The 13,828-nt window shown below is 43.0% G+C and overlaps 1 protein-coding gene across 1 annotated transcript in view; it reads right to left on the bottom strand.

The window, feature by feature from the left end:
* Window positions 1–13,828, bottom strand: part of UNC80 (unc-80 homolog, NALCN channel complex subunit) — a 134,508-nt gene that overhangs the window by 95,532 nt on the left and 25,148 nt on the right. Inside the window, exons 9-15 of the mRNA XM_064452092.1 lie at window positions 11,037–11,171; window positions 10,170–10,392; window positions 8,679–8,819; window positions 5,433–5,701; window positions 4,442–4,810; window positions 3,413–3,544; window positions 1,291–1,438 (exon numbers count right to left, since the gene is read on the bottom strand). Coding sequence (XP_064308162.1) covers window positions 1,291–1,438; window positions 3,413–3,544; window positions 4,442–4,810; window positions 5,433–5,701; window positions 8,679–8,819; window positions 10,170–10,392; window positions 11,037–11,171 — 1,417 coding nt within the window. The remainder of the gene's footprint in view (window positions 1–1,290; window positions 1,439–3,412; window positions 3,545–4,441; window positions 4,811–5,432; window positions 5,702–8,678; window positions 8,820–10,169; window positions 10,393–11,036; window positions 11,172–13,828) is intronic.

Here is a 13,828-nt window from a genome sequence, read left to right as displayed (position 1 = left end):
ACATATATAAAGGGATTCAGATACATGAGACAAGGGCAAGTCCCCACCTAACATCCTATGTTCAGTTTTCTCAATTCGAACCCACAGAAATAAAGCAGAAGGAAAGGGTAAAATAAATGAGAAGGATTAAATCTTTCCAGAAATAGTTGTAGTATGAAAAAGGATTGAAAAGATCAGGACCACTCTGGCTTCCTTTTATCCACATCTTTTATTTAGAGATGTACAGAATGAGGCATAACATTTGAATAATACCTCCAGCTTTTCTATTTACTGTTCTAAAGGACAAGAGATGTTTGATTAAGCTGGAAAGTGACAACACCCATCAAAGGAAAATCTTCTGAAGTACAGGAATGCTGCTTATGAAAAGTGCACAAGCTCTCAGTCAAAAAAGAATTACACATTTACATGTATAACAAGAAACATCCCAGTTTCATTAGGTGAGAGAAAAGACTTTCAAAAGCTGCATGAGCTGCATGCTTCAAAGCATGAGCCAGCCAATAATTGAGGAATACTTGTGGAGACTCCCTATGGGCATCTTCTTTACAAAAGCCTGATATAAAATATTTTTTGATGTTTCCTCTGAAATGCCTGGGATCAGAGGGAGGCTAATAGACTAGTCAGACTCCCCGGGTGCTTCAGAGCACCTATTCCTACTCTGTGAACACTCATTGTTAACTGTTGTTGCATGCAGTGACCAAACATAAATGTTTGGTCATTCTAATAGCAACTGTAACAATTTTCCTAACTTAAAAAAACCCCATATACACATATACATAGACACACATGCACTCACACTTGTAACTGCAGTCATATGCATTTGTGTGTTCATGTTCTTGTTTGTTCAATCTGTTCTTGCCATTTACTGCCTCACCTAAGGCACCACAGAGGGTTTTAATGCTGAATTATATCTCCATTCAGGATAAACCCTGGATTAAACAGGGCATTCCAGGCTGGCGCCTGGTCATGTCATGAAGCAGAAAATTTCCTGCCTGAGGCACAGCTGAATGAAAGTATTTTCTCTGAAGATCCATGAACAACAGGTAGGATGACTCAAAAGACAGGTTTTCAATTTCAGTGATGGGTGATGCAAGATCACTAGGTGAGATCACTGAGCGGTCAAATCAAAAGAGATCTAACTCCCCTGACTTGCACTGACTGAAGATATGGTCTGTATATTCTGAGGATAGTAATTCACAATTTTGTTCTTTTTTAAAGGAAAAGAAAAAGGCATGGCTTCTTTCTGATGATACAGTTTAGGAATATTCAATTTCTGATGCCAGCTATACTTACTGTCAGTGACTGGCTCCATGCAGAATCCCAGTAAAGCATGCAGGAAATCCACCACATTATTGAGAGAATCCCTGTTCACATAATCCCTCATGGTCTGCCGGAACTGCATTTTATCCAGTTTGTACAGCTTTGTGAGGCAGTTCTGAGCCTGCAACGATATCCATCAAATCACATCACATCAAAGTACGTGTTCGAGTTGTGCTCATAGAAGCAGGATATTTTTTGTTCTTGCTTAGCCAGTGGTCTGCTGTGCTCTCTAAAGGAACCTCCCCTAGGAGCCAGAAGGTTCAGGTACTGTAACAGAAGACAGGTTCGCCTCTGAAGCAAACATGAAGTTCAGCACAAGGAGACAGTGCACCAGTATGGGTGCCACTGGTTGGAGGTGGTGGTAAAATCACTGCCAGCTCTGCCTCAAGGCCTCTCCTCCTGTCCCCCGTCCCAAGGTAAAATCTCACTGGATATGAATGAAGTAGGAATGTACCACCTCAGTCAAGGCTTATTGCCTTGGTGAAACAGGTTCTTACCCTCCGGCATCTGATTTTCAGCCTCTGGCTCAGACCCAACCCATTTGATGCACCTGTAAACAGTGACCAATTTATATCATGCAAAACATTAGCTTTTTATTTAAAAGCTATTAATTGCCAACTTCGTCTCACAAAATTATCCATCCTACTGGGACCCCATGCAGGTTGGAGTTAGAGAATCTGAAATATCAGCTCCATGGGAAACATGAACTCTCTTGCTATCTACACTAGGGTGCTTAACTTTCCAGTGAACTTAGACGTGATATTGTCCATGCAGTTAACACAAATGGTGCATGCAAAGCAGTTTGGCCAGACAAACGCACAGAAAACGCAGCAGACTTAGACGTGTAGGAAAATCTCTTCCCATAAAGACCTCAATTCAATGAGTCTGATAGGAACCTTGGCTCCAAAAGACCTATTCATTTATGCTTAATGTTATGCATAGGCCTAAATGTTCTGCTGGCTCGGCTCCAACACAACCTAAAAGCGTAACTGACATCTTGATGAATATGGTATATGTTCAACCAGTGCTCTGTGCAGAACCTTTCTACTGTTACCACAGGGACTCTTTTACCCCATCTTGTCCCATTGTGTCCAGAACTGACGTTACTGCTGCAGTCTCCTCAGTACCCAGGAGCCTAGCTAACAGAAGAATGCTGCATGATACAGAGGCAGCCAATCCATCTCTAAGCCATCTAGTTCAGATCCCAGAACCATGTAGTAACTCTGTTGGCATAGCTCAGGCTAACCAAAGCCATGGAGAAGCACCTGGCTCCCACCCACCCCATGGATGGGCACTGGGTAAATTCTTATGAGAGTCATCAAAAATGCTCTCTGCTGCAAGCACAGGATGCAAGGAGGAGGTGTGTGCTGGAGAAAGCTTTTGAAAGGCTCACATTTGACAGGACATTGGACTGATCTCAGGGAGTCAAACTCTACTAGACGAAGTCAGATGTCTGGGCTACATCCTGGGCACTTTCCACTGCTTCAACTTGGGGCAGAACCAAAAACGTAAGGATTCAACAGCAACTGTCCACACTGCCCTTCAATAGGGCATGAGTCTTCTACTTCCTTGCAGCACACTAACATGCCTGCAAGCACAGTGCACTCCAACCATCAGGAGCTGATGAAGCAGCCCAGCAGCAACTAGTCACAGTCACCATTAGGAAAGGTGGACATAACTACACTTTAGACTTCTGGATTCAGGTATGCAACCCAAGATAGCTGCACCTCTTTTAAACAGTGTACTCTATTGGGGTACCGTCAATGTGAAAAATTACTTACACCAGCTCACACAAGGGATTTGCTCCCCTGTATTTGTCCCTTCCCGGACAACCCATCCATTGGGGTACTCAGAAGCACCCTGGGTCTCAAGTGTGCTCTTAGCAAGCCCCAGGGTCTAGGAAGCCACACAACAACTGAAAATATGCTACGGCTGGGCTGCAACACAGTCTGTGAGCTGGGGCAAAGAGCAACACATTTACTGTCAAAACAGAGAAAGCTACAGAGGGGGCAGACAGCAATCTCAGCAGCTGATGTCAAAAGTACAAGGGGGACGCTTTAATGAGCTTTAATTCTCTTACATTCTCCCGGAATACCTGGTGTCTCAGGCGATCTCCAGAGAGCCCTCGGTGTCCTTCTCCACAACCATAGGCACAACCCAGTGACTTCACAATTTTGATCAGCATTGTGAGTGCCAGCCTATGGGTGCTGATAGATGGGCCTTCATCCTGAGAGTCACAGAGGGAAAGATGGTGTGAAACCCTGGCACAACCACTGTCATTTTGTTAGCAATTTACTTTTAACACATTGTTGTCCGTTTCTCCTCTCAGACACTCCATTACCGAGTTGTCACTCTTGAAATGTTTACTCCAATTATTTTTCAAGTTTAGGGACCAGCCCCTTCCCTTTCAGCTCCCCTCAAAAGATCATGCTGTAAGTGCAAAGCCCCCTACATGCTGCTATGAATACCATTCAGCCCTTCAAAAAACTCTGCCTGAGAAACAGAGAGCTGGCTTGCTTCAGCAGAAAAACAAGCATCTTTTAAAAACGTCCTAAGTATTATGCTACTATGAATTGCAACTTCGGAGGTCAGCAACAGCATCTCTCGGCCAATTCTCATAGCAATACTGAAAAATTCATGATTTCTGGCCATCAAAGAAAACAAACTGTGCTCACACACTGGGTTCTGGTTTTCCTTATAAATTATGAATAATAAACCTGAAAAACATCATTGTGATTGATGTTTTCAGACACTTTGAAAAGATATTGAAAATCATAGAATGCTTTTCACAGTCTTGGATGCTGGCTCATGACGGCAGACAGCTCTTTACTCCAGCCATAATCCAAGCCCCTTTTTCTTTCTGTCTACTAATGACCGTGCAAGGCTCACACACTCTGCTTTTGGCATCTGCTTTGCTGGCATAGTTACAGTGCTTGAATTCCCAATCTTGTTTCTTCAGTGGAACACCAAGTGAGCACCAGATCAAAACACATTAATTTGTGATTGTAGGGAAAAAAAAAAAAAAAGGAGGGAAAACAGAAGGGAAGTTGCATACACACGCATATTCAATCTTAACAGATCTTACAGTACATTCAGGAATTGCAGAAAGGGAAGCAAGACAAACCTTTTCTTGTTTTTTGTCATTCTTCTCATATGGCCCTCCTCCTCCTCCACCACCTCCATCATTTCCACCTCCACCTCCTCCACCACTTCCACCACCTCCTTCTTCTCCTCCATCTCCAGCTCCACTAGCAGGGGGAGGCCCAAATCCACAAGCTGAACCACCAGAAGCAGCCCCTTTGAGCTGGAAGGATCCTTCACTTGGTCTCTTTTCAGGGGCCTCATTTTCTTTGTTCTCACTCTTCCTCCGAACCTTCTCAACACAGGGCACCACACCAAGCTGAAGTAAGCACTCCACAATGTTCAGTGCCACATCACAAATCCGGGAACTGATGTCATGGTTCAGGACCAAGTACACAGCCTTCAGGACCACCTGGGAGATTCAAACATCGTATCTGAAGTCAGACTTATTTTCTCTTCTAGTACTATTTAGTGCCTGGAAATTCTAGTCACAGACCAGAGACTCATCATAGCAGGCACAGTACAGACTCAGAATGAAGTACACACAACCCTCAACCCCAAGAGCCTACAGTCTAGGTGTAAGACAAGAAACCACAGGCTCGGCACAGTCAGGCAGAAAAGGAAACCACGAGATGACATCTGTGAGCCTGAGAACACTGCTTCAGTGCACCAGGAGCTGTCAGGTCAGAAAAAGTGAGTTTTAAGGTGCCATTAGAAGAAAGGTGCTATTCAGTTTTATACTATTTTATAGGGAACTTGGTGCATGCCCCAGGAACATAGTCATTAAATAATATCACTTAAGATTTGATGTGTGCATTCCACATGCACATGCACTCCTTGCAAGGAGTAATAGGAGTTGCAGTAGCTCAGAGGAGACTTTTATGATATTCACAAATGTATCTGACTGACCTTTATGTACTGCTGAGAGAAGTCATATAAAGAGGTGGAGGAAAAGCCCATCAAAACCCTGATCTCAATGGTACAGCTATATTGACAGAACAGGGACCTGGCTTTCCTCATTCCTTGCCAATTACCGAGAGATCCAGCATGCCGTTCTTGTGGACAAAGTTGTTGGTTCCATCAATGTGATCCGTATCCTCCAAGCAACTGTAATTGATGCAGGAGTCTGTCAGGCTCCGTGGGAGGTTGGCACATGCAAGCGGCTCATGGGGCATCTCAGGGATAGGCACCTGGTTGCAAAGCTTCCTCATGTGCTCACTGAAGAAATCGGCGTATCCCACATTGAATGAGGCCAGGGTAGTGTTGAAGGTGGCCACAGTGATGGTGGAGATCTGGGACCGCACTGCAGGGAGGGAAATGGCAACCTGTAAATTTCCGTCTCTGGAGTTATGAAATGGCAAACTGAGGATGTCCTTGTTTACAAGAAGGGAGCAACTCTTAATGCAGTTTGTAATGCCGAAAGACAAGACAGGTTCCTAATTCCTACCATGGGTACAGGGGTGAAAGCATAGATTTATTTCTTCCAGTGTAAGCCAGTGTAACTTAGAACAACCCCAAGCTTGCTCTAGCAGAAGAGTTCCATGGCAGCTTAAGTTGATCTCAGTCAACTAGGCAGTTAAGTAGATCAGGGACCTCAGCCATCATAAATCTAATCCAAAATGGGGGATTAGAGTTTGGCTAGCTTTGCTTCCTGTATTGGTCCAGTGCCTGGTCTTAAAGGCAGCCCTGCTCCTACAAGGGAAAGAGGAAGGACTCTGCAGCTGGATGCAGGAGTGAAGGTAGGGTAACAACGGCACCAATTCGGAACAGCTTTCTAAGTCATACCAGTTTGAAATATTTCATCACACCAGTTGAAAAATAATGGAGCAGTGTGTTCCTAACAGTACCTGTGACAGTCTAAACCATCTCCAAACTGAAAAGCTGACTGATGAGAAAGGCAATGTGGTGTCAAAGTTCACAGTGCTCAGAGGAGAGACCTCATGACGTAGCCAAGCTTAACTTTCAATTGGTTAGCTCAGGTAGCATTTTGCCTACACAGGCCAATTTTTATCAAGGATTCACCACAGTTTTATAACTCATGCTGAACTCCAGGCCATGATGTTAGTAATGTCCCACACTTAGTGCCTTGTAAGTAGGTTTAAACACCCTGTAGTGTAGAAAGACACTATGTGTCCCACAGTGTTGACTGCACCACCTTTGGCAAGACAGTATGGTAACAGGACTGTGGAATAACAAAGAACCTCTACCTAAGGCTATTTAATGTGTTCTAATGAATAAAATAGCATACATCTGATAAGAATCTTCAAGCACTCTCTCAGTGATGGACTGGTTATATTATGCAAATAACTCGTCAGAGTGGTGACTACATTTCCTCATAGCCTGTGCAACCCCGCCAGCACTGAACTAGCACTATTTATTACGAGAAATGTTCTAAGGCCGATGGCAGTACCTTGAACTAGGCTACAATTTGGTCAATGACCAGGGCAGGAATTAGCTGCCTGTAATCATGGGATTACTTGCTGGCAAGTGTGACTTTTTAAAGGCATTCACTGAAATTCACATGGTAAAGGTAGCAATAAAGACAGAATTAGGAAATTTTGTTCCTGAGCTACCAAGTTTGATGATTATCCAAGGGTAGGTATTTTTTATTTCACTGAGGTTTTGCTTAGTTTGCTTCGAAATAGGTAACAAAAATCTATATCAAAATCCTACATAAAGCAACTTTTCCTGTGTTGTATCTTTATTTCATTATCGCTGATAGGGCTGACTGCTGGATGGGACTCACACAGGCAGGGAAGGAGGACTAAGGACTCTTCATTTACATTCATGCATGGGGGCAGCATGTGCCCGTGTGCCCCTGACTCCTCTTGAGCAGCTACTTAGGACATAACTGATTCTTTATCTCTGCTTTTCAGTGTGTCAGAAGAAATGAGTTTGTTAGCAAATGCCTCCTGGCCAGGGAAAGTAGACAACAGATGGGAAATTATGAATGATCACTATGCTTGGATCTAGTTGGTCATGGAAAACAAAAGAAAAAGGTAATATTTGTACTTATTTTCTAACTACAAAACAGTTCATTCAAAATCATATGCTACCACTAGAAATAGTACGATTTGTCCTATTATTTATATAGTTCCTGCACAGTTGTACCTGGGGTACGATCAGAAAAGCAAGCATTGCATATAGCTGCCTTTTAGAAATATTTGGCTAGGAAGCTGGTGTAGTGAGTGGGATTACTGTCCTATAGCACAAATGAGGTCGGAAGACAGCCTTCACAAAATTGATCCAGGAGAAAAGCTTTGCCCAGGAGACACAGAGCAGAGATGAAGGAGATGTGCCCACACTGGATTAGAACTGACGCAAATCCATCCTCTCTGAGACTATTCAGATTTGCTGTGCTAAAAAAGCATGGATCATTGAGAGCTCCGAGGCAACAGCACATACCATGTGAGTTCATCTGCAGACTCCTAGGTATGCTGCCTGAGCAGCTTGTGCAGGGATAGACTATGCCCTGCTCTATGGGGTATGCGGTATCCTGTTTCTTCATGAAGGTTTAAGGTTGCACTTGCCATAAGTGAGGTCCCCATCTCTATGACCAGGTTTTGCCAGTGGCACTATGCATGAGGGTGAAAAATTCACTGTGTTTAGACAGTAGGAGCAGTGCCAGCAAAGTGCTTTGGTGCAGACAGCCCTGCCGACACTGTAGGGCTTTCCTCTGCTTGGCTAACATTGTTTGACAAAGATGGTGTTGTCCTGCCAATAGAAAGACTTTTCCTTCTGGAGCAGACTTCATCCTACCAGAGGGTCTCCCATCTGGTCACCCTGGCATTGCTATTTCTGCAGAGGGCTCCAAGACAGATGGGTCCCAGGGAGACTTCAAGGAAATTTAAAAGCCAGGTTTCTATTTGGAACCAGGGGAATTAAGGAAAAAAACCCTGTGATTCTGATCATAATCCAGAACCTGGGGACTGCGAAGGGGCATTAAATACCACATGATTCCCCATGAAACCACTAAAGTTAGCAATACCAAGTTTCTGCCCAAACTTCCGTACTGTGTTGTAGTAAGGTGAAAAAACCCCCAAACCTGTCTTCTCCCTGCTGACGGCTGCCAATTTTTTTTTTTACAAACTGCAGCAGATAAACATGAAAGGTTTAGAACATTTTTCTACACAGAACAAAAAAAAAAACTCAGGAGATGTGGAAAAAAATAAAAGGAAAAACGATTAGTCATATACTCATACATGGAAACAGTAACACTTCCTCAGCTTCTTGGAGTTAAATTTCAGTGAAACGTTTCTTTCCTGACGTGTTAAATTTACCTTCTTTGACTGTGTTCTCTCCATGGCTGTTGGAGTGGTCGGGCAGATCAGAGACCAGCGTGTGATGGGAGTGTGAATGCCTGGCGCTCAGGCTCTCCATCTCCGTTGCTGTGTCAGAGCTCCCCCGTCTGGTAAACTTTCCTAGGGTGATGCAAGAAAATGGGTATTTAGTTTACTCAGCCAAGAGGTGCCTGGAGGCAACTGAGGTTAGCAGTTGAAAGATTGGAGTCAGCAAAAGTCAAGGCCTTCCAGGACCCTGTGAAGCAGAACCAAACATTGTAGTGGGAAATCTCACAGGCGTTCATAAAGACCAAATGTACAAACTCTCTGCAAGGCTCTTCCCCTCAGCACGTACTGATTTAGCTGTCACCCTCCCGCAACTTCAGGAAAACAAGATGGTCAGCACTGAAAGACTCCACCCTTTGGGGCAAGTTATAGGAATTTGGCTTCTTCTCCCCTTATCCAAAAGAAATATATATATTGGGATGGGGAGTGCTAAAGCAAAGGATCTGTTGATCATTGGATCTGAAATATATTATTTCACTGAGATATCAGAACAAAAGAACTGTAGGTTAAGCCAGGACAAGAATCTGGAGCCCCTGAGATCAAAATATAACAAACTTCTGAGCTACTGAAGATATAGAACAGAGGATTTGGATACTAGGTTTGTTACTCTTGTACAAATCTGTAGGTGTTCGTGTATTAACCGTTGACAAAATACATGTGAATCTTTAAGAATTCGCTTGGCTAAGCTCATTGTCCCATATCCCAAAGAGGGACATGTTTATAATGGAGAGCTTACCAAATGACACCATCTAAGCCGGTGAAAATAAGAAGGCTCTGGCATGGCCTTAGGCAGTCATTTCTCTGCCTATCATGTCCAAGAAAGGGTGCCAGGATGAAAATCTATGACATTGGGAGCAAATTTGTGAAACAGAAACCACGCCTAGATACCGTTCAGTGAATTTAGAAGCCTGAAGAAGCCACTATTTAGATTTAAACACTGTATCTTTGCAATATCAGATAGTGTAGTCTTCACTATCCGAGGCAATACCCTATTTATTTTGTATCCACTTGAGGAAGTCTGCGAATATTTTTGCCATACTCCTACTGACCTTACTGCTGCCTCTCCAGAGATTTCTCTTTGAAAGAAAAGGATGTGACCATTCCTTGAATCTGTTTGAAGCTGCAGTTGCGCAATGCTTGCTACCACTCAGGGAGAGTGTATTGAAGTGGTACAGACAGGGCTACATGTTGCTACAGTAGCTATTATTCCAGTAAAGATGGTAGTTTTCGGAGAAAAAGTGAACTAAAGCATAAGTTGTTCAAGTTGCCACAGTTGCCACTTCTATAAATAGGTGTGTAATACTGCAAACAGAGCCAAGGACATAACGTGGCAATAGGATGGATGAAGATATAAAGAGCCTCTGTTGTTCTCTGAACATTTAGGACAGGAATGACACAGAACGTGGGACAGAGATAATATCTCACCTAATATGGTGGTTTGCCATCCTCCTCTCTCAATGCCACGCCGGTCCTCTCCGATTCCAGAGAAACTACCAAAGGAGAAAGTGCTGCGAGTGGGCGAGACATCCAAATGATCCTCATGGAGGAGGAAGGGCACTCCCATCCTTCGTTGCCGCTTCTTCCCAGTATGGTGGAAAGGAATTGACCCTTTGCGCTCACGCTCCCTGTCCTCCTTGCGGCTCTTAAACTGCAGGAGGAAGAGGAGCAAATACAAGAGCAGGTAGAGGCTTTGAAGCATGTCAAACTGCCATCTGAGGGAAAAACATAACATGATATGCAGCCCAAGTGTAACCTTCCACTCTGAGCTTTTTATCTTGACCATTTACCGTGATAGCAACTATCTGCACTCTGGGACCATGTGAATATTTAAAGGAACTCAGTCTTGCCTGAGGCTGGGATGGATGCCCTTGGATAATTTTATAACATTCTCAGACGATGAGCTAGATTTGTAGAATCCACAAAACTCTGTTGAGTATCTTGGATGGTTGCAAACCCAGAGCTTCATGATGGAAAAAAAAAAATAAATTGAAAAAGCCCCTGAATTAGCTGGAACTACAGTGAGCACTAGCACTTAAAAATCAGTACTGTTTGAGTACCCTCCGCTCTTGCAGTTTCAGCAGGACAGTTATGTGTATAAAGATTTCGATATTGCATTTGGAATGTGCATATAAAAACTGATGTTGTAACATACAGAATCAGTTCCAATGAAAAGAAATGTCAATCTCACATATGGCATGAATATATAATCCATGCAGACCTTCAGCTGCTATTTAGCTGGGCACTGAGGTGCTGAATCATAGGTAAATTAAAGTACAATTTTTTCCCACTCACCTTTTTGAAGATATTCATCCCCAGGTCTGTGGAGAGATCTGGAACTGCTGGTCTACGCAAGTTGGTCAGTGAAACCTTGGAAAATGCCTCTGTGCTTAGTGATTTTTCTTCCTCATTACATTTCATTGTAAGATCCTGCAGCTCCCCAAAGAAGACAAAAAGTACAAGATGAAATAGAGGATAACCAGCTTAAAAAAAAGAGAGCTACTTTCAAGAACTGTCATAGGAGCACTGTAGAGGAAAAGGACCTTCTATTCATTACACAAAACGCTATTCATATATTTAAAGAAAAACAAAACAAAACAAAAAACCCAAACAAAATTTAGAAACTCCTAGAATAATTGACCTTGTCTATCATTTCTGCCACCACAGAAAAATGGTACAGCACATTGTGCTGCCACAGAAAGCCTCAGGTGTGGCTGTCAGTGTGGTCTAGTAGCATGGAAGACTCATATTCTGTTATACTCGCATTCTGATCCCAGGTATGACTCTGGGTAGTTGGCAGTCTTCTTGAGGCTTTGGTTTACATTGTGAGCAATCACAATGGCTACCCTTTTTGAAGTGTTTTATTTAAGATCTAAGAGAATATGCCCTCAATTACATATGCCCTTGAACATCTATTTTGGAACTGGACTGCACTAAGCAGCACTGTCCCTTCAAGAGATTTAATTTGTAAAAATTCCTTTACTTACTAAAGAAACTTAAGAATTCTGTGTCAGTAAGCATCCTTCACTTGTCGTAACAGTGCTCCAAGATCTGTCCATCATAGTTCATGTTTGTGAAAGCCCCTGTAGCTGTAGCACAGAATGCCCCACGACAGTGAAAACCTTAAGACTCACTCACTGACAGCTCAGTAGAGGGCACTCTACGCCCCCTCTGCACTGAGCCACACACATTACAGCTGCCTACTGTAAAGAAAGGCTTTGCTACAGAAGGTGGCATAAGCTAAGCTCCTGGCCATCTGTTCTCATTAAAGATCTGATGCCACTTTTTAAGAGATGTTTGTGCAGCTGACCTGACCAAATTCCCTCAGGATAATTTTCTTCTGCCTAAATACCAGCTTGTTTCCAATGGAGGTGCTGTTTTTCCTTGCTTTCCCTTCCAGAACCATTTAGGTTCTGCTAAACAATTGGGTCATGTTAAAATACTTTTTTGCTTTCAATCCAGAGATAGCCACATGCCAACGATAGATGAAGTGACTCTTATGCTATAGGCGGTTTAGAGTCTGGCTAGCCAGACTGGATACTGCAGAGCTAGTGAGCTCTGCACACACAAGTGTGCAGTTTTATGCATCATGTGAAAGTCCAGCAGAAGCCAGTGACAATCTGCAACTGAAGTGTTAAGAACCAGTTGCAGCGTTTGCAGTACCGGGCTACTGGGGACCACACATTCTTCAGAGACTTTTCAGGCTATTCAAAGACTACCCTTGAATCCTTCCTGTTGATTTTATCAGTGCAAGAATGAAGGGGACACACAACAGAAAGATTCCTCTTCACAGCTTTGAATCACATTCCATCAAGGTATGCTTTTAAACCATTTTGCATATATGATTACAGATTCAGGGGAGGAGTTATATGTAAAATCAAATAGACAGCAAATCAGGATTCAACCCTAAGTCCTCTCAACAGTGAGGCCAGTATTTCACGTGGCTTGATTCTCACCTTTTACAGCTTTCTGGCCTCATCTGGCTGGAAAACATAATAGGAATTTATTTCAGACTCATTATCTTTGTCTATTAGTTACTAAATCAGTGTTTTATTAGGTGGCTTATGGTCACCAAAAGAACAGCGAGAGGATCAGGGTCTACGTGATACAAGCCATAGAAACACACAGAAAGACACAGTCTCAGTTCTGAAATCTGCTTAGGGTAGGCATCAAGCAAACAACATTAGAAAACCAAATTACAGGCACCTTAAATGTACAGTGTGGTATATGATGTATTTTAATGAATCAAGCTAGCACTCCTATTGAAGACTGATTAAAAACGTGGCTATTCTCTGTGGTAGGCTATGTGGCAATTATGATACGCACAAGATGGATAAGAAAGCAAAATAGTTTTGGTGCTGCTACTCTAGATTTTGTTGTTTCTGTTTTCTATTGCCTTCCTTCTGCCTGACTGTATGGCTACCAGCTCATTAGTAGTTCTCTCATCTCTCAAGATATTACACTTCAAACGCCTGGCTTTATAGTAGCCTTGCAGCGAGCACCACAGCTGCATTGGTCTTATGCTTAATCTAAGCTTTGGCTCTTTGCCCCTGCAACATTACTGCAAGACTGTAGAGACTTGTGAGCCTCTGAAGGTTTCATTTCCTGGACCTGTCCTTATACTGAATTCACTGCATACAGATGCAATGCAGGTTTTCTTTGTCACATGTTACCAGGCCTGAAACATGTTTAGACTAAGGACACTTTCTAGAGGAAGCTAGTATTCATTTTATTCACATACGATCCAGTAACCTTTTTCTTGTGCAACAAGGAGTGCTGGCACGCTGCATTCTATCTTTTTCTACTTTCCTACTTTCAGTTTACTAGGCAATACACGGAGGATGTTTCTCACATTCACGCAATCCCAACTGCTTTAACCCAAGCTTATACTTAAAATGTGATTTCAGGCGCACAGAAACCAACCGGCAGTGTGAGAGTTTTGCTGAGGCTTAGGGAGATGCAGGAAGTTACCCTGATAACTGCAGAACAATAGAAAGAATGTGGATTTACCAGAAAAATCTACTGGTCCCTGATGTGATTTGCAGGCATCTGTTTTTGGTCTTTAATCAGTTTCTGCCTGCCACTTC

Source organism: Phalacrocorax carbo, chromosome 5 (genome assembly GCF_963921805.1).
Source record: "Phalacrocorax carbo chromosome 5, bPhaCar2.1, whole genome shotgun sequence".
NCBI classification, from domain to species: domain Eukaryota; kingdom Metazoa; phylum Chordata; class Aves; order Suliformes; family Phalacrocoracidae; genus Phalacrocorax; species Phalacrocorax carbo.
This window is presented reverse-complemented; position numbering and strand designations above follow the sequence as displayed.